General features: G+C 63.2%; 2 protein-coding genes and 1 long non-coding RNA gene across 9 annotated transcripts; 2 read left to right on the forward strand and 1 right to left on the reverse strand.

Annotated features, from left to right (window-relative positions):
• The first annotated feature begins 1,802 nt into the window (after nt 1-1,802).
• Nucleotides 1,803-9,240, forward strand: LOC147597984 (uncharacterized). Of its 7 annotated transcripts, none has more exons than XM_086765872.1 (15): nt 1,803-1,824; nt 4,174-4,290; nt 4,583-4,696; nt 4,909-5,067; nt 5,159-5,317; nt 5,391-5,552; nt 5,731-5,822; nt 6,020-6,156; nt 6,272-6,417; nt 6,524-6,655; nt 6,944-7,090; nt 7,191-7,403; nt 7,530-7,679; nt 8,255-8,362; nt 8,669-9,240. In XM_086765872.1, exons 2-15 carry the CDS (start codon nt 4,240-4,242, stop codon nt 8,849-8,851), a joined length of 1,953 nt encoding a protein of 650 aa, XP_086621998.1. In that variant the 5' UTR covers nt 1,803-1,824; nt 4,174-4,239; the 3' UTR covers nt 8,852-9,240. The 7 variants fall into 7 exon arrangements, with proteins under 7 accessions (XP_086621998.1, XP_086621996.1, XP_086621999.1 ...); XM_086765870.1 differs by lacking the exon at nt 1,803-1,824 and adding an exon at nt 3,247-3,337; XM_086765873.1 differs by lacking the exon at nt 1,803-1,824 and adding an exon at nt 3,247-3,337 and having other exon boundaries at nt 6,272-6,414.
• Nucleotides 9,241-9,414: 174 nt separating this feature from the next.
• Nucleotides 9,415-17,698, reverse strand: PRICKLE4 (prickle planar cell polarity protein 4). The gene is made up of 8 exons (XM_086765878.1): nt 17,431-17,698; nt 12,531-12,683; nt 12,224-12,331; nt 12,006-12,143; nt 11,706-11,906; nt 11,260-11,446; nt 10,752-11,069; nt 9,415-10,452 (listed from the first exon to the last, which is right to left on the reverse strand). The coding sequence occupies exons 2-8, from the start codon at nt 12,678-12,680 to the stop codon at nt 9,971-9,973; spliced, it is 1,584 nt and encodes a 527-aa protein (XP_086622004.1). The 5' UTR covers nt 12,681-12,683; nt 17,431-17,698; the 3' UTR covers nt 9,415-9,970.
• LOC147597986 (uncharacterized) lies at nt 13,835-14,863 on the forward strand. The gene is made up of 2 exons (XR_015261004.1): nt 13,835-14,350; nt 14,425-14,863. It is a non-coding gene; the product is annotated as an uncharacterized LOC147597986 (long non-coding RNA).
• Nucleotides 17,699-19,161: the final 1,463 nt, after the last annotated feature.

Raw genomic sequence — 19,161 nt, forward strand, 5'->3', positions numbered from 1 at the left:
ATACGTAAACCTCGTTATCTAGGAAACCATAAAATTAGCTACAATAGAGCGCTGAAGTTATGGAACCTGACTGCTTGATTATCGAAGATTAACCACGCGGGATGTTTGATAAAATCACTCTAAAAGCTGACTGAGACCACAGCGGACCCTGTGCTCTCCCCGCTCGCGAAAATAAAGGAGCGCTGGCTTAACGGTCCCTCCAGGAGTTGATTCCTTTGAATCGCACCTGGTTTCACATCAAACAATCCGGGACGGAGCAGCCAGGGTCACCGTGACGGCTGGTTGCCGACGGGACAGGGCGTTTGCCGGGTGAGCTGGGAGCGGGTCAGTGCACCGAGACGGGGCCTCAACCCGACGTGTTCTCCTGCGGCTGAGCTCTTGTGCCTGGAAAAGGCGGCTGATGGGAGTGCCGCCTGCTAAAGTAACCTGGCTCGAGCAGAGGCGTTCACTGCAGAGCCCCAGACTGGACACGGTTTGTACCTTTTTGGGGTGTGCTGTGTGTCACCCCGTGCTCCGGGGACAGCCAGGTTCTTTTAAGGATCGTTTGTGGAATGAGAGCTGGCTACAGGGCTGTAGTTGTGATCAGAGCTTTCTGTAAAGATTTTAGCAAGCAGCCTAGCTTATCCTTACACACAATTTCTACCAGTTAGCACAGCTTTCCGATTACTCCCGTTCCCTTGCTTGCTGAGAGCTAGGTATCCTCCTCTTTGGGGACAGCCAGGTCGCCACGCCAGGCTCTGCTAAGGGGACGTGCAGCAGCTGAGGAGCCGGGGGGTGACGGAGCCGCTCGGCTCTGGAGAGGGACATACTGCGACAGCGGCCATCCGGGCTGCAGCCGCCTTTGTCCCTGCTGCTGCATTCCTAGCCCAAAGAGCTAATTGATCCAGCCGGTTAGTTAATTGATTTATAGAGGCTTAAGAGTTTATTGATTTATTAGAGGCTATAATTAACCGACCAGCTGGAAAGCTGTGTGTTATCTGCCCGGTGGGAGCAGCGTTGAGAAGCAGCCAGCTCCGATGGGGATGGGCCACGGGCTGCCCTGTCCCTGCGAACGGCACCGCTCGTTTGCTGTCCTTGAAGGATTTTACTGCGCTTCAGACTTCGGGCTTTCCCTTTTATCTCTTCCTTTGCTAACATTTGGCATCAGCAAGCTCACTCCGAGCCTCCCTGTTCTCCCTTATCTCCTCTCGCATTCCTGCAAGGTCACAAACTCGTCCTCACGCTCCGTGTTGATACAGGAGTTTGCATTGCTGGGCAGACCAGTTTGGACCAGCTTGTTATCAAAGCATTCCCAGCCCCCAGCAGCACCTCCCGCTGCTGTCAGACCCTGACACGATGCAGATGTTCGCTAAGCATCGGGAAGGCGATGCGTCTCATCGCTGGGCCGGGCGAGATGGCTGTACCTTGCGCTAACGCATCTGGCTGGTGCTGAGGAACTCCTGGGAGTGCCGTTCCCTGTGGGAATGCAGGGAAACTGGGAGGAGGAGACGGTGTAGGTGCCTGGCAGAGGTGCCCAGAGCCTGGCCGTCCCTGGAGTCGATGCCTTGGGCTGGCAGCGGGCTTGGGAAACCCTCAGAGCCGCAGCGGGCTCTGGCCCCGGGGCTGCTGGGGGACGGCGATGCTGCGAGCGGGGCTCAAACCCGGCTGCGGTGCTCGAGAGTGAACGGACACAGGCGGCTTCCGCGGCACGTCGGTCCCGGTGGCTCTTGGCGAACGCAGCACCGCTGAGACGAAGCCTCGCAGCCACCCTGGTGCTGGACCCAGCCGTGCCCGGCGAGCGGGGCGCTGGGCACGCTGCTCCTCGGCCTCCCGGCATCGGCAAAGGTGGGTGAGATGGCAGCGTGCCTTCCTGCTGGGCCACCGCGCTCTCTGGACCCTTGTCTCCCCCTTCCCTTTCCCCTCCTCGACCCTGAAGGCTGGGGACATCTGGGCACAAGGCTGGGGACATCCCGGGGATCATTCGGCTAATCCAGGTGATGCTGGAGCTGGATGGAGGCAGGGATGTGGGCTTGCACGGATGCTGCTGTCGGGGATGCAGGGTCCCCCGTTGCAGGGATGCTCAGTGCCGTGGGGGTGCGGGGTCCCCCCTTGCACGGTGGAGGCACGGAGGTGGGACGGAGCAGGAACAGGAGCTGCATCCAGAAGCTGATGCGGTGCAAAGAGTTTGGGGGTCTTGCCTCAAACCCTGCTTTAAACCAGGTTTGCTGAGGGATCTTGGATACCCAGAGGAATTTGGCTGGCCCTGGGTATCAGAGGCCATTTTGAGAAGAGGTGCTGGCTGGGGTCTGTGGAAATGAGAGGCATCTGTCAGTCAGCTTCCCCTCTTGTGGAGTGTGAGAAATGATTTAGTCCCAAACAGGATTCCAATTATAATTTGCAATTTATTAATCGAATAGAGGCAAGCAAACAGCGCTGGGCGCGTCCACCAAGACGCACCCCCTTAGTTCACAGTTACAGTATTTATAACCTCTCCCGGTCCCCACGCCGTGCCTGTCTCCTTTTTTTTGGGGGGGGAGCTCACAATCTACATTCCCTTGGTTACTCACACCGTTCCTGACTGGTGCTGGCTGGCTAAGAGCGTGTCCCCGGCCACTATACAGATGTTAATTAGCTAAAAGTAGTTGTTTAGGTGCCCGTGGCCATCAGCCCCCAGTCCAGGTTTCCCCCCTTTTGCTCGCTCCGCTGTTCAGTGTCCTTCTTATAACCCTGGAGCAGGTAAAACCTGTAATTGTGTTAAACTGCCAAGGCAGGAGTGAATCCTGCCAAACACATCTCAATAACTCAAATACATTTACAACAAAACTTTTATACAGTTTACCAAAAAAAAAAAAAAAAAGGGCTTAAAACTATGTACATATCAACCTGTTTCTCCTAAGCCTGTGGCTCTATAATTAAAGGATAATTAAAGATTCCGCGTACAGAGAGGGTCACACTTCAGCGTGCGCCCCTGGTATCGCCTCTCGTTGACACGAATCCGGTGGACGCATCTCACGGGGAGCGTTTATTCTCGGGGGCTGAAATCGTGTCCGGATTTACTCCTGCAAACAGGAGTGAAAGCTCCAGGAGGATGTTTGCAGCTCGGCTTTGGCGGAAGGGAAGTGAAAAGCTCCGGAGGGCTCCGAGGGAGCTCCCCAGAGGGGAATTGGCCGCTGGCAGCAGCCGCTCGCTATTGGTTTCCAGTCAGGAAACGCGAGGGGTGGGGGAGATCCGGCCGCCCCGGGGGTGAGGAGCTGCGGGGAGCCGGGCTGGGGTGCGGGGGTCTGCGCCCAGCGCTCCCTGCTTCGCCTCTCTGGGCGGGCGAGCTGCTTTCCAGGGCCGCCTGGGACTGATCTGCCAGGTAAAACCTCAATCTGGGGACAAAAGTGATATTTTCTCTCTTTTACTCTCAATGCTCTCTGCTGACCCGTGAGACAAAGAGTGGTGCCTGTGCTCCCATTAACTCCTGCCAGCCTGGGCCGAGCCTGTGAGTGCTAACTGGTGGCACTGGGAGCCCAGTGCCCTGGCCGGGCTGGGGTCAGCCAGTTTCGGGTCAGAGCATCCCCTGCTAGCTCGGATGACGGCCCTTGCCGTAAACCCTGAGCTCCGACCCACGCAGCCGCTGCCGCCCGGCGATGCCGAAGCCGCAGGGGCTGACCTGGGGAGCCCCTTTGCGTCCCCAAACCGGGCTCGTGGGAGCAGCACAGGGGCAGGGACGCAGCCTGGAGCGGGGCTTGCACCCCGCCGCAGTGCCGGGCTGGCCAGGGGCACCCCACGAGTGGCTTGGCCCCGCTGTGGTGCCGGAGGGGGAGAGCGGGCCAGGACCCCGCGGGATGATAGCGGGGTGGTGCCGATGGGTGCTGTGACCCGTGGGGTTTGCACAGGCGATCGAAACGTGGGTGCGAGCAAGCAGAGGCTCGGACGGGCAAGGGGAGCCGCTTTGGGCAGGGTGCAGGGGTGCCTGGTGCTGAGGGGGCAGCCAGGGCCCGTGTCCCCTCCTGGGATGAGGAGCGGGTCCATGTGGCCGCCAGCTCGCCCATCTCCCGCTGACGGCCGTGCCGTGCGGCTCTGGAGGCCACCCAACGCTCGGGGCTCGGCGGAGCTGGGAGTGCCGCAGGTGGCACGTGGCCGGTAGCCAGCCCCGAGCCGGCAGTGACGTCCTGTGGGACGTGCTCACCCACGCCTCTCCCTTTGCAGCTGGGTGCTGACCTCCCGGGGGCCTTCTCCTCGCCGGGACTGGGGCCAGGACGAACTTTTGGCGAGATGTTCTCACCGCTGGGCTGCAGGAGGGGCTTCCCGGACTTCCCCAGGGAGGTAGGTGGTTTTGTGACCCTCCCGCTGCCGCAGAGCCGGGGCTGCCGTTGTGGTTGGGAGCAGAGGAGCTTTGCAGGGCAAGGATAGGTGGCTGGTGCTCCTTCGCTCGAGATGCCGAGAGCCGGGAGTGCGTTGTTGCGGCATGGGGAAGAATTGGGAATTGTCTGGGACCTCGCTTGGGAGAGGAGGGAGGACGGGCTGCTGGCTCCCCACCCTTGCTCAGCATCCAGCCGGTGCGAGGGCAAAGGTGAGGGTCTCATCCTGCTTTCATTTCCCTGTGCCCTCTCCGCAGCCCGGCCCGTGGCAGTCTGGACCACCGCCGCCCCACGCTCACGGCCCCCCCGACGTCTGGGACAAGCCACCCTGGAAGCACTGGCCCAGGAGAGGCAGGGGCAGATGGTGCCCGGTAAGGCGGCAGAGGCCGGGGCGAGCAGCCGTGCAGCGAGGGGCTGGCGAGGTTCACCTACGCATCCGGGGTGGCCAAAGCTGGGGGCTCCCCCGGGAGCAGGAGAGGCAGAAAGAGCTGCGGGCCATGGCAGGGACGGGGCAAAGCCGAAACACCCTGTTGAGGTCACTTCCAGAGCTGCCATCCTCACCGGCAGCGATTTGCCATTGCAGCCCCGTCCCTGGGACCCCAGACCCTTCCCTGGCCCTCCCGACTCCCGTGGGGATGAGGACATGAGATGGGCACCCCACGAGTGTCCCCCGCCACCCCCCTGGGATGACAGAGAAGACAACCGAGGACCTGAGGGTGACTTCAGAGAGGACCGGCACCCGGTGAGAGGCTGGTGGGCTGGACGGGGGTGGCAGCTGTGTGGCTACCCACAGCGTGGCCACCGTCCTCACCGGCAGCGATTTGCCGTTGCAGCCCGGTCCCTGGGACCCCAGACCCTTCCCCGGCCCGGACAACTTCCGTGGGGGTGAGGACAGGAGATGGGCACCCCACGAGTGTCCCCCGCCACCCCCCTGGGATGACAGAGAAGACAACCGAGGACCTGAGGGTGACTTCAGAGAGGGCCGGCACCCGGTGAGGGGTTGGTGGGCTGGAGGGGGGTGGCAGCGTGGCCACTGTCCTCACTGGCAATGATTTGCCGTTGCAGCCTGGTCCCTGGGACCCCAGACCCTTCCCTGGCCCAGACGACTTCCGTGGTGATGAGGAGGACAGGAGATGGGCACCCCACGAGTGTCCCCCGCCACCCCCCTGGGACGACAGAGAAGACAACCGAGGACCTGAGGGCTGCTTCGAAGAGGGCTGGCACCCGGTGAGGGCTTGGTGGGCCGGGGGGGTGGCAGCGGCCGTGGGACGGAGGGCAGAGGGTGAGTGAAACAAGGCAGGGACGGCGCGTGGGGACAGGTTTCCCAGCACGGTGCTGGGAGCAGCGGCAGCTCTTCGGTCGCAGCGTCCCCTGTCCTGCTCCGCGTCTAAACCCTTCCCCGCAGGAGCCACCGCTGCCCGGCCCTGGCTGCTTTCCCTGGCCTGAATTCCCCAACGAGGAGCAGCACCCACCCTGGCCCCCCACCAGCCTGCCATGGTGGGTGCTGCTGCCGAGGTTGGGGGGTACGGGGGGAACCACACAGCTGTGGGGTGGTGGGCACAGGGGCCAGGCTCTGCTCTGGTGCACAGCCAAGGGGTGATGCAGCATTGAAGCTGGTCTTACTCAGGGTTTGGGGGGGGTTTGCACCCTTCCAGCCTAAATCCCCTTCCTTGGGGCTGCCTTGGCTTCCGCAGGGAGCGAGAAGGCTTCTGGGATGGCTGCCCGTCCTGGCCCTATCGTGGCCTGGGTGCGAAACGCTGCCGACGTCTTCGCCGTAGCTACCGAGAGTTAACCTTGGTCCGGCGTCTCCCGTCTCCCCGGCCCTCCAGAGGTTTGTGCTGACTCTCTGCTGGCTGCCCAGGGCTTCCAGGGGCCCCATGCTGTGCTGGCCAGCATCTCCTCGGGCAGAGCAAGGAGTTGCTCCCATTGTGTTTCTCGCTCCGCAGGACATCCGCCATCCTCCAGGTCCTCTCCTTCCACCTCTGGGACGAGCCGGCCAGCGGTCAAAGAAGAGCCGCAGTGCCCTGATCCACCCCAGCCGCTTCCTTCCTCCAAAGATGGTGCCCAGAGCAGGGAGCAGATGGCTCAGGTTGTGAGTTTTCATCCTCTCCCTCCCAGCGCCCAACAGTGACATGAGTTTGCACGGTCTGAGCCCGGCACGGTGCTGCTGTGCCCCTAACCGGCGTGGTTTCCCCCAGAGCCCGCCGGTGGTGACCGAGAAGGTCCTGGAGCTCCCCGGACCAGCCAGCACCGCTCAGAAGAGCCCAGCTGCTGATCCCCCAGCTGCAACAGAGGCTGCGGAGCCAGAGCGGGCAGCAGGAGCCACGCCGGTAGGAGAGCCCCCCTCTCCTGGGGGCAGGCAGGGATGCTCACACTCCCAGAGGTGCCCGGCTCGGGGCTCTCTTCGGCCAGTGTAACCTCTTCCTTCTCTCTCATCCAGCCCTTTCGCTCTTCACCTCGCTGTCTCTTTGCCAGGCACGGAAATTTTCCTGACTCTTCTCCAGGGCTGCGAAGCCCCGTGGTTTCCTTTGGGTTTTAGCACCCCGTCCGTCCTGCCCCCCAGCTCTTCTCCCCGGGCCGGACCTGTGTCCTGGCCTCACGCCGGTGCGTGTCCGCAGGTCGAGCCGGGAGCCAGGCAGAATCCTGCGGGCAGCCACGACCAGGGCTCCTCTGCTTTGGAAACGAAGCCAGCCCCACCAGAGGAGAGCTCAGCCGGGACAGGGAAGCATCTCCTCCTCCCACCTAAAACCAGTGCCCAGGAGGAGGTGGGAGAGTGCAGTCCCCTTTGCAGAACAGTTTTTTTCCCCCTGGCATTGCGAGGCCTCGCCGTGGACTCTGCAATCCATCTGTAACGTTTTGACACAGGCCGAGCCGTCCAGCCAAAGCGTCCCTGAGGCTGGCGAAGGCGCTGGCTCACATCCCCACGGTCCCGGAGCCCCTGAGGAGCCTGCCGAGAGGGTCCCAGCGGCGGCCAGCTCTGCCGGGGAGGTGGGTGCTGAGCCCTCCCCGTCTTCCCGCGGACGGCAGCGTCGGCCGAGCGGAGCTGGAGAAGCCGAGGCAGGAGCTGCCCGCGACGGGGTACGTCCTGGCGCGCGTCCCCTGTGCTGGTGAGAGCCCAGCGAGGCCGGGCAGGGCAGGGCTGTGCTGGAGGCACTGGCTCCCCACTCTGCTGCCTTCCTCCCCCAGCCGCTTTCTCTCCCACAGCTCCTCGCTGGCCTTCAGCCATCCGAAAACTCGCAGGTCCTGCCGGGAGCTGCGCTGGAGCCCGATACACAGCCCAGCTCCGACGTCTGCGCTGCGCCGGTGACCTCACCGGAGACCCGGCACCCTCCTGGGTCTGGTGAGACAGAGCCGGTACGGCGTCGGGCTGCCTCCGCTCCTCCGAGGGGTTCCCTCGGGATTGCTGCCGTAGCGCGGGAGCGGCGGCGGGGGCTCCCTCCAGCCTCCCCATTTGCGGGATTACGGGCTGGGGTTCAAGCGCTGCTTTGTCTGGAGGCAGAGCCCGTGTCCGCCCCGGTGCCGGCTGTGCCGGAGATGCCGATAAACGGGAGACAGCTGGGAGAAAGGCCAAAAAAATAACTAGAGGCTTGAGAGCGTGCTGGAGCGTGAACGACCCCGGGACTCAAGCTTTAACGAAGCGAATGAGAGCATTGCAGGGTGGCTTAATTACCATCTAATGGGGAAGAGAAATGTGCTAGCAGGGCTCTCGGCGGTGATGCTGCCAGGGCTGGAGTGGAGAGGGGGGAGCAAGGGGCAGCTCCCGCACCCGAGGAAAGGGTGACAAACCAGCATCCCCGGGAGCCAAGGTCCCAGCGGGTCCCACCATAGCGACCGGTGCCTGGCTGGTACCAGTGCCGGCAGCCCCAGCTTTGCCCAGTCCCTCTCCCCTTGGAAGCACCTGACCCTCCCTCGCCTTTTCCGTCGCCCAGGCTGTGGACGGCCAGCGCCCGCTCTGCTCCACGCTCCCAACACCCATCCCGGCCGGCACGGACCTCCGCTCTGCCGCCGTCCTCGCCAGGAAGGAAGAGATCGAGCTGGTGAGTGCTGGTGGCCCCTGGCTGAGGCACACGGGGGTCTGGGACCGGCCGTGGGGTGGGGGGCTCACGGGGCAGGAGTGATGCCAGGTGATGAGGGACTTGGATTTGGCATTTTCGGAGTCACTGGGGAGTGGTGGTTGCAGGGGAAAGTGCTCGTGAGTGAGAAGGGCTCTGCAGGGGCACAGATGCTGTCGGGGCGGTTCGCGGACCAGACCGAGGGGAAAAAAATATCCCTGGAGGGCTGCACTCTGCTGGTGGGGGGGTTTTGGGGTGCCCCGTGCTGACCCCCGTGCCACTCCCCTGCAGTCGTACCAGCAGTTCAGCCTGACCATCGCGGTGGTGGCCACCATGCTGCTGCAGAAGGAGCCCTCCATGGAGCCGGCGCTGGGGCTGGCGCTGAGGGCCAACCTCCGCCAAGGCCGGATCCATCACCTCCGGGAGCTGGAGGACTTCATCAACAGCTACGACTCGGCCACCCTCAGTCGCTGACGGAGGGGCCAGGGTGAGCGACCAGACACCCTCTCTTGCCAACTGGGATGGGGAGGGTGATGGTGGGGGGGCACGCCGGTGCGGCAGAGCGCTGGTGATGGCGCGGAGCCCTCGGGTCAAAGCGGTATGGACATGTTGGCGCGGTCCCACCGTCTCTTGGAGATGGAGAAGGAGGGGGTGTGCTTTGTTTTTAACCCTTCCCAGACCTGTATGTGCAGTACAAGCAGGGAGCTGGTTTTACTGGAGGGTGGTGGGAGGGAGAGCGGCTGCAGGGAGCTCCCCTCCACCCCGGCTCTTCGCTCCCTTCCTGGTTCACAGGGATGTGCCCCGAGACCCCGGGGATTGCTGTTGGTTTTAAATCTGAAAATAAAGAAGCCATGATCTTTGCAGCCCCTGCTCCGCCGTCGCTCTGGTCTCACTCTCCTAGGGAGGGATCCCACCGTGGACCCCCACCCCAGACCCACGACGGGAGACCCTCAGCTACAGCGGCTGCCCCCGGGGATCCCACCCCTCCGGTGGCACGGTCAGCGACCGCGGGGTGGGGAGGAACAGGGCAGATGTGGTCAGGTCTCAGCTGAGCTTTATTGGAGCATCGTCTGCGGCGGCAGCAGAGCTGCCCCCCACCCCGGTCCCCTCCCGTCCCCTCCCCGCGGCGGCAGGGGGACAGGGTGCCGCCAGGGATGGAGAGCATCAAGCAACGGTGCTCATCCTTCAAAGATGCGTCCCGGGGAAGGATCCGACCCTGGCAGCCAGCACCCCTCCCGTCCCCGTCCCCGTTGCTCCCCAGCAGCACCCCTTGTCTGAAGCGCCCGGTCGCCCTCCCCCATGCGCGGCTGCTCCCCGGGGCTGCCGCCTTGTCCGAGATGGGAGTTGGAGACCGTGCCCCGGTGCGGGCTGGCGGCTCTTTGCTCCCTACCTGCTTTACCTGTTCCTAATTGCAGGAGAGGCCGGCAGGAATTGCCGGCTGTGCTTTGCCAGCAGCTGCCGAGGGGGAAGGATCTCAGCAGCTTCTCCCCGCCAGCCCTGGGCTGTGTCCAAAATGCACTTGGAACGTGTTCAGACTGCGGCAGGGGCTGGCAGGATGGCAGTGCCACTCGAAGACCCCCCCTGTCCCCGCTGCTAGGACACGCTGCAGTGCTTGCTCCTGCCCCACGGCTTCGCCGGCCGGCTCCCAGCCCTCCCCAAGGGCTCCCTGCCCAGGGAGCTCATCCCGGGCTTGGGGATGGGCTTCCCGAAGAAGAAACCCTCTTCCTCCGAGTCTGAAGATGAAGAGCAGGTGGGACACCAGGAGTCATCCTCCTCCGTGATGTCCTGCAGGTCAATGTCCTCCGGCTGTGGGCTGTATCGGGCACGGGACGTACCCGCTCGGAAGCGTGGGTTTCCATGGCCTGCGGGTGTTCGGGGCTCAGGGCCCCCCGAAGCTGGGTGACTGGGGGCTGCAGGGGGACCCTCCGTGCTGGGCTGGGGGCCAGAGGGGTATCCGGCCGGTGGTCCTAGCATCCCTGCGTGCGCAGCGTCCCTGCTCCGCTCCTTAGCGGCTGCTCCGCTGTCCTCCGGGCTCCTGAATGCTGGATGCACGGACGCCTGATCCGGAAACACCTCTGGAAGCAGGAAAGCGAGGATGGGTGAGGAAGGAGAAGGCTCAGCCTGCCTTGCCGCAGCCCCTCGTGCAGGGAGGGCTGCCCTGGGACGCAACGGAGGGTTGTACCAGCCAAAGCCCCGCTGCCAGCACTCGCCCTCCTCTGTGAGGTGGGCTAGGGGGCTCATCACCGCTGCTCCAGCCCTGGATTGGGCTGTGCCCATGCAACGCATCCTGTAAAGCACCCAGGGGCTGAGCAGAGCTTGGTTTTGCTCCCACTCCCCTCCCACCACGTAGCAAGCGGAGCAGTAGGATTCCTACCAGCCCTTTCCACCCGCTGCCTGCAGCCCCCGGCCGCAGAGGCGCTCCCCGTCCTCTGCACGGTCCTGCCGGTGGGGCTGGCTTGGGAGAGGGGCGTCGAATCCGGGGACGGGGCGGAGGCGAAAGCCGAGTCGGAGGAATCGGAGGCGGTGGAGGATGCGTCCCATCCCAGGCTGCAGGTCTCGGAGCAGAAGAGCTGGCCGCGGCGGGAGGTGAGGGGCTGCCCGCGCAACGGCTTTCGGCAGAGGCTGCAGCAGAAGCAGGCGGCTCGGGCGTGCCAGTGCAGCCCTTGGTGGGTGGCCTCCTCGCTGTCAGCACCTGAGGGGCAACCACGAGTGAGGGGGAAGGCTCTTCCCGCTGCTGAGTGCCAAAACTCAGCCTCCGCACCGAGCCGCGGGGCTCTGGCTCCGCAGCCCTCCCAGCCCGCATCCCGCCTTAGCCGGGCAGGGAAGCCCAGCTGCACCCTGCCCTAGGGTGAAGGGGGGATTGGGGCGGGGGGGGGCCGTACCGATGGGGTCCCCGCAGGCCTGGCACGGCTCGGCGAAGAAGCTCTCGAAGCAGTCGCAGCAGCAGGGCCGGCCACTCCTCATCACGTAGCGCTGCCCGCGCAGGGGCGCGTCGCACTCCAGGCAGCAGAAATGCTCCAGGTGCCAGCGCCGGCCCTCCGCCTCGATGCACTCCTCCATGAAAATCAGCTGGAGGGGGGGGGAAACCAACCCATCCTCTAAGCATCCGGCTGGAAAACCCATAGCCCGGAGGATGCTTGGCTGTGTGAGGAGAGAAGAGGAGCCCTCGTGGCCCGGCGTGGACGCGGGGCTCTCTCCAAGGCTCAAGAAGGAACCTTTCCTCGTGTCCACCAGCAGCTCTTGCTGCGTTTGCAGCCCCTGGCCGAGCTCAGGAGCTTCTAACAACAGCAAAAGGGAGGTAAGAGCCTCTCCCCCGCCCGGCACCCACCTGGTCGCAGGAAGCGCAGCGGGGTCGGAAGAGCTCGGCGTGGTGCCGGCCGCAGTAGATCCTCCCGTCCTGCTGGAAGTAGATGAGGTCCACCAGCGGCTGGTGGCAGAAGTGGCAGGAGAAGCAGGACGGGTGCCAGAACTGGTCCCCCAGCCGAGATGCTGAAACCCCCGGGTCCCCTTTGTTCAGCCTCCTGCCGCACTGCAAGGGAGGGGGAATGCGACATTTTGGGGTCGGGCTGGGGATTTTTGGGGATGGGTCCCTGGCCGTGGAATGGGTGCTGGGGAGGGGATGCCTCACCTTCTTGCAGGGACAGCCATGGCAGGGACCCGGCACGGGACATGCCAGCCCCTGCCCCAAGGCCTCCCGTCTCCGTTGGGCGCTGAAGGCTCGTAGCTGCCTCCTCTCCTCTTCTGCGAGGTCGGGGCAGTACCGCTCCTGCACGGGGAGGCGGAGGTGAGGGGATGCGTGGTGGGCGAAGCCCGGGGTGGGCAGCACCCCACAAACGCGTGTCTTACATCGCAGTCCTGAGGAGGCAGCTGCTGCAGGAGGGCTCTGGCGCGGAGCCGGATCCTCTCGGCGGGAGAGCCGGGCTGCGGCGAGCGGGTGCCGAAGGACAGCGGGACCTTGGGATGGCGCGCGGGAGAGAGAAACACAAGCAGGGTTTTAGGGGGATTACGCTGCGTTGGTTGAGGTTGGTAAAATACGTGGTTCATCCCGGGGCTGGGGGTGTTGGGCTGGGGGTACCGCCCGTGGATGGCATCCACAGGGCTGGGGGAGAGCGGGGAGCAAAGGGAGCCCTGGGAGAGCCGGGGTGCTGCCCACCTCGGGGGGAGCGGGGTCCGCAGGGGGCTCCGGGTACTCTTCCAGGGCACAGCCGGAGTCGCTGTCGGACGAGGCCGGCGGGATGCCGGAGGTGGTGCTGCAGGGGGGAGGCTCGTCTCGCTGGGGCCATGCGGGGCTCGGCGGGGACATGAGCTGGGGAGAGAGGATCCGAGCCGGTGAGACCCGGGGCAAGGCAGGGAGCAGGGCTCCGTCCCTGGGACACGCACCATCCCGCCCGCCCAGCGCCGACCTTCTCCACGTGCCGGCGGGACAAAGCAGCCCCTTGTCCCCCGGACCGGGTCCAGCTGAGATGATGCTCAGCACCACCACGACCTCGAGACCCTTGGCTGAACCCCTGCTGAAGTCCAAGGGCTTTTTGGGGGGGCTATTCCTTTCTGCAGGGGTTAGAAGCAAACCCACGCAGAGCGCACGGGCGCTCAGCAGGGCTGGGGGCTTTGTCTGCCAAACAGGAGGAGCTGGAGGGATGGTGATGGTGTGAAGCCGGCCAGGGAAGACCCCGATGTCCATGCTCAAGCTGGAACAGGTTTTGGGAAACGGCACCGGCCGTTCGCTCACCCACAGTGGGAGATTTTCCCCAGTCCTTTGCTGGCACCGCTAATCCCTGCTCTGGTGGCCTGTCCCTGAGCGGGGCAGTGGGAGGAGACCGAGGTCTAGCCCAATTCAGCGGAAAATAATTTATTCCCCCCGGGCTGCTATTGTTCTGCCCCGAGCGGCTGTTCCTGCCTGGGCGGCCGGCCGGCCCAGCCACCTCCACCTCGCCCGGCTGATGGTTACGCAGTGGAAACCCGTCCGCTCCCATCCCCTCCTCCCCACGCCGTGCTTTTCACTTCCTTCCTGGCTTGGCTTTCCAAAACAAAGGCGAGATGGCGATGCGGTGGCTCCTGGGGCTCCCTGGATGCCGGCCCAGAGCCCGACGCCCTTTGCCCGCACTTCCTGCCGCGGCGTGGGGAGCGAGGGTGGGATGCGGGTGGGATGGAGCCGTGCCCCTGCTCCCAGGGGCAAATCCTGCTGCAAATCCCCCAGACCAGCACCCAGGTCCTCCTGCATCATTCCCACCAAGACGACGGGTTCGCTGCTCCGTGCTGGGCTGGTATTTCCGCACGCCTGGTTTTATCTCCCTGGCCAGCACCAGCAGCCGCATCCCCACTGCTCCCACTGAGCCGCTTCGCCACCCCCCCCTCTGCTCCCAGTGCGCTCCCCCCACCCCAGCAGCCCCTTCCCACGCAGTATTTTGGGGTGCTGAGATGCTGCACCCAAACGTGGCCAGCTCTGGAGCCGGGAGCGAGCGGGATCAGCCCGGGGAAGCTCAGATTTCCCTTCCAAGCACCTGGGTCAATGATTAACGCCGCAGATTGGCTAATCAGCTGGGTAAAACAAAAGAGCTGTTTGCTCCTTCCCGGGCTTCAGGGTCTGCCAGCCTGGGATTTGCCTGGAACGACTGCGGGGCTGGTTGGGTGATGTTTTTAACGCTGTGCTCAGCTCTGGGACCTGCACGGGGATGAAATCTCCTGACCCAAGGCCCAAAAAAAACCTTGGCCTTGCCGACTTGGTGAAGGACCAGCTGTACCACTGCCGGGCCAGTGACCAGCCTTGGCTCTGCAGAGGATGGCGCGCATCCCCGGGGATGCTGAATGGGGACCTCCGTGGGCTGGGTGACCGGCCCCGGCTCTGCTGCTGCCTCGTTTGGGTAACACGTGTGGCGGACAGAGGAGCAGACATTTCCCTGAAACGTTTCTTGGCGCGGAAGATGCGAGCTGTGCTGCGACCGTTGCAGACTTCGCAAGAGACTCGGGCGGGCGGTAGGTGTCATAACCAGAAGAAATGACGTTTTGTGGTTTTGATGCCTATCAACAACTAACTGCCACCGCCGCAGATCTCGCGGGAACGAGAGGCTGGTTTCTGGCCCCGCAGAGGCAGAAGTGAGACGGTATTTCGTGGCTTTGAACAACCGACCGCGCATGCGCAAGGTGCCAGATCATCACCCTCGGGAGGGTCTTGTCTGATGCCACCCCCCGAAATAGTCTCCCTGCGACCACTCAGAACACACCGAGCCTGCGCCTACCCTCGCGTGGCATCACGCCCACCATGAACACACACCAAGTTTCTTGGAACCCAGTGGAGATTTGGGGATTTGGACTGTATAAAAATGGTACCAGAGCGGAGGGCGGGAACCCCACCACCAGACACCCGGAGCAAGAAGGACCAACGGGACCCCGGATCCACAGGCGGTGATATCTTCTGTATCTGCCTCTGTCTCTCTCTTCTCCTTAACCACACGCCTTGTATTTTGTATTCATAAATCCTAAAACTGGCTGGTTGGTGTTGTTTCACCTTAATGCAGTCCAAGGGAATCATGAACCCGGTCGCTGGTCCCAAGGGAAGGGTGGTCATCTTATACAGCTCCTTTCGGGTCGCGACAACATGGCTCTGCTGTTCCCTCCTCGCGGGAGAGAGGCGGGTGGCAATTCTGGGCTGTGCTTGTCTTATTAAGCTGCATTTGTCTAATCTGTGGGGGCTTTGCTGTAATTAGACCCCCCCCCGATGCTCCGCAGACTCAGCAGAGCTGGTGCTGCCTGCGTGGCTCCAGCCCCACGGCAGGGTGCAGGGGGGCACTTCGTCCCAGGGCTGGCAGCAGGGAGCCCGGTGGGGTGATGCTGGGGGAGAGCAGAGAGGGCAGGGCTGCTGGGAATCCATGGGGCCGTGCTGGGGAGCCCAGCCCAGCCTGGTTTGATGTGATTATGATGGCTGGCAGCCGTCTGGGCTGTAGACAAGTCCCTGTAATTAGCCCCAGACGGTGACACCAGTACACGCCTCCCATGCTAAGGAGCCAGGCAGCCCCAACAGGTCCATCTCCTCTGCTCCCCATCCCTGTCCCCTCTTCCTTCCTGCCCTCCCTCGCTGCCTCCAGTCAGTCCTGCTATTGCCCTTCCCCCCTGGCCCACAAAGGGATACAGGGATGCTCCAACTCTGCCCTCGGAAATGGGGACAGGAGAGCCCGGACCAGGCTTCAGGGCGAGGTGGCAGGTGGTTTTGGGGAGCCGTTCCTCCCTGCCAGCGCAGACCCGGGTGCTGGAGGTGTGTCCCCTGAGAAGGGACGCGTGAGGGACCAGTCAGGCAGGCTGAGTGCCACTGGCTGTCATTTGCCTTTGCTTTACAAGCCTCTCATCCTGCCTGCGGGAGCTCCTCCAGACTGCCATCGCTCAGCTCCCTCGTGCTCTCCGAAGGACGGGCAACGTTCCCACCGCGCTCCCCAGCCCGCTCGCAGCCTTTCGGCGTTTGCCGGGCTGCGAATGTCCATCCAAGGTTCCAGCCTTGGTGCAGGATTCCGCTTCCTGCTCCCAGCACGTTTCCCGCAGCAGTTCCAGCCCTTTGCGAAGCAATCGCAGCTCCTTGGGTACAGCAGGCTAAAATTCACGGGAATATTAAATCTCATCTGGCTCCCCGTCTGCAGCTGGCTGCGGGAGCGTGCGCGGGCTCCCAGCCCTTTCCTGCCAAGGTCACACATTAACCTGCAGTGCACCCACCCCGGCCCCTTCGCATTCAGCGCAGCCTCCCCGCTCCCAGCGCGGCCGGGGGCCCATCAGCATCTCTGCCACGGCCTTTGGTTTCCTAAAGTCACTTCTCCATTTCAGAAGCCCCACTTTCAGGTCCTTCTAGCCTGTTTTGCAGAAGCACCAAATGCTCCCCAGCCCCAAAACCCTGAGGAAACGCAAGGGCTCGCCGTCACCAAGAAGACCAGATCCCCTTTCAAGCACCCAAAAGCACCGCCAGCTTGCGGAGGCACGGCTCTGTATTCACCACCTCACCCACGGGATAACTTGTTTTCGCTCCAGCTCCTGTCAACACAGCTGCAGTGAAGGTACGTGGAAATAAAGATGCAGAGCAATAAAGATGCAGCTCTTCCGGGGCAGAGATAAGCCAAGGTCTGGCAAGGCGAGCCGGAGCAGTTAGTCCTGCAACGCAGCCCAAGCCAGGCTGCCCGAGCTGGAGGTTGTCTCGCCCAGGAGCCCGCGGTGGCTTTTGGACGGGTGATGGCACGAGGTGGAGCGACGCTTGGGTGCCGCTGGCTGGGTACAGCCATCCGGTGGGCCAGCAGCGGGGAGGGACAGGGCCAGCGCAGCCCCGCCAGTGACTGGGGTGGGGGTCTCAGCATCCTGCTCTGGTGTATGGCACCACGTCCTCCACGTCGCGGGAGGGGACCGTGGCCAACGCCGTGGCCTGTTTGCTCACTGGGGGATGTGCCAGTGCTGCAAAGAGCCTTTCTCAGTGTTTTCCCCCATTCTGAGAGCGCACGCGTGGCTGGCTGCCCCGGCTCGCCGGGGAGCTGTAACCCATTAACCCGCTGTAACTCAGCCATTCGTACGTTTGCGGGTACGCACCCGGACCCCCGCGCCCGCCGGATCTCATCCCGGCGCCTCGCTGTGCCACGGGGCCCAGCCGCCTCCGGTGGAAAGCTCCATCGCCAACCCCAAAATGCCCCATTCCCGCCTAAAACCTGGGCGGAGGAGGGACGGCGGAGCCGGCACCCCTTCCCAAAGACCCTCGGCACCCGAGGCCGCCGGCAGCCCCACGCCCGCACACCTGCCCGGGATGGCAGAGTCTGACAGGGTAAACGCCATCTCCTCATTTCAGGGAACGTTTTCCTGACAACAAAGACCGCAGGGGTAGCGATCCCTCTCTACTCCCCAGATTTCTTTCTCCCAGGGCAGAACAGCCAAAAAACCCTCCCTCTCCCCTCCTTCACCTCCCCTTCCCCTCCCCGGTTCCCGGACGGGGATTCTCAGGTGTGCCCCCCCCCGCGATTCCCAAGCGTCTTCCCCCCCAGCCCAGCACGTAGCTCGGAGACCCGAGGCGGGGGACCCCTGCCAGCCTCGCCTACCTGCCCCTTCCCCGAGCCCCGGTACCCGGGTTCCGCCGCTCCGGGCTCCGCCGGCCGCTCCAGCCCCGCTCCGCCCGCCGCCGTCCCGCTCCGGAGGAGAGGAGGGAATGGAGATTGAGCCGGGAAAACTTCGCAAAGCGAAAGGAAAACATCCAAGTTCAGTCAGGGAAACTTTTTTTTTTTTTTTCCTCTCTCTCTCTCTCTTTTTTTTTTTTTTTTTAATCTGCCTGCCCAGGAAACTGGATCTGTGTCAGCCGGGGTCCTAATTACAGGCTTTTTAGCCTAAACCTACAGAGACAGCCAATAGCAGGGAATCACAGCGGCAGGCAGGGAGGGGAAGAGCAAAGGATGGTGTGTGTGGGGGGGTACATTAACCCTACAGGGGAAGGAGCTCCAGATGACATCTGTTGTTTTTTTTTTTTTTCTCTGCCTCTCATTTTCCGAGCGTCCGCGCCCTTCCCTCCGTCTGCGGTTCACCCCAGGTTGCCGTTTTGATGGCTTTCATGATCCACGCCGTGATTTATTTCCCGGCCGACATCAGAAAGAGTTGAAGCTTCATGAAAGAAGGGAAGTGTCATTACATCCCAATTGAGAGGTGGAGAAACTCCGGCTCGGCTCTCACAAAGGAGTTAGCCAGAGGCAAGTCAGGGCGTCCCAGTTTTTTGGAAGCCCTGAACCCCTGACGAGTCTCCTAAAAACCATTTAGACCGGCTTCGGCCGCAGCAATTGCGCTGGGGCAAGAGTCAGGGTAAAATTTATCAGTCTCTGACGCAAAGCAGAGCGTCTTTGTTGTATTTCTGTGTATTTCTCACGTGCCGTAAGATTTTCCCGCCTGCTGACGCAACTTTGGGGATGGGCACGGACACAGCATCCTCCCCAAAACCCTGTGCTCGCAGGGACTGGACCAGATCTCTGCCACCTGCGTGGTCCGGGCACGTTGCTCTCAGGAGCCGCGTCTTGTTTTGGGGCTCTGTTGGGACACCTGAGGGGTACATTATGTACCCCTGGGACTGGGGTCAGGACTGCACCCTAGATCTGTAAAGTGATGGCAGCGTGTCAGAGGAGGTGGCCGGGCTCCGTGACAAGGTGGTGGCACTGCTGGGAGAGGCCGTGCAGGGCGGTGCTGGTGCCCAGGCTGTTTGCGTTGCTCACTGGTGGTTTATATCCCTGCAAAGTCACCTGGGCAGGGAAAGGAGCGGGAGGAAAAGGAGAAGGGGCAGGCGAGCATCTCCGCAGGCTGCCGCTCTCCGCTTTCCCAGCGCAGGGCTCCCAACGGGGCTGTCGAACCAGCACCGCCGTTCCCCAGGGACCCTTTAAAGTCTCAGATGTGTGCCGGGGAAGTCAATCTGCTGTTTGGCTTTGGTGGGAGGTTGGTCTTGGCAGCTTTATCCTGACCCGTTTGCTGCTGTGGACTTTGTACCACCGGGTGGTGGTGGGTCCCCCCCTCTCCTCCCCACTGCCAGCTCCCAGCCGGAGCTGCTCCTCGCGCTCCCCACGCTCCACTGTCCCTCTACATGGCGGAAAAATTAATGGGCAAAGTCCTCGTTAAGAGACCAAGCGGGTGCAGGGACTCAGACGCGACAGATGGGTCACTCAGGGCTTTCCGAGGTGGGACCAAGCACCGCTCTGCCGAAGCCACCGCCCTGGAAATGCCACGAGGTCCCCCCATGGCCGTGGCCGATGTCCGACAGCTCCGTGCCGGAACAGCGCGGGTGGGATTATAATCAAAGA

Source organism: Chlamydotis macqueenii, chromosome 23 (assembly GCF_036417535.1).
Source record: "Chlamydotis macqueenii isolate bChlMac1 chromosome 23, bChlMac1.mat, whole genome shotgun sequence".
NCBI lineage: Eukaryota > Metazoa > Chordata > Aves > Otidiformes > Otididae > Chlamydotis > Chlamydotis macqueenii.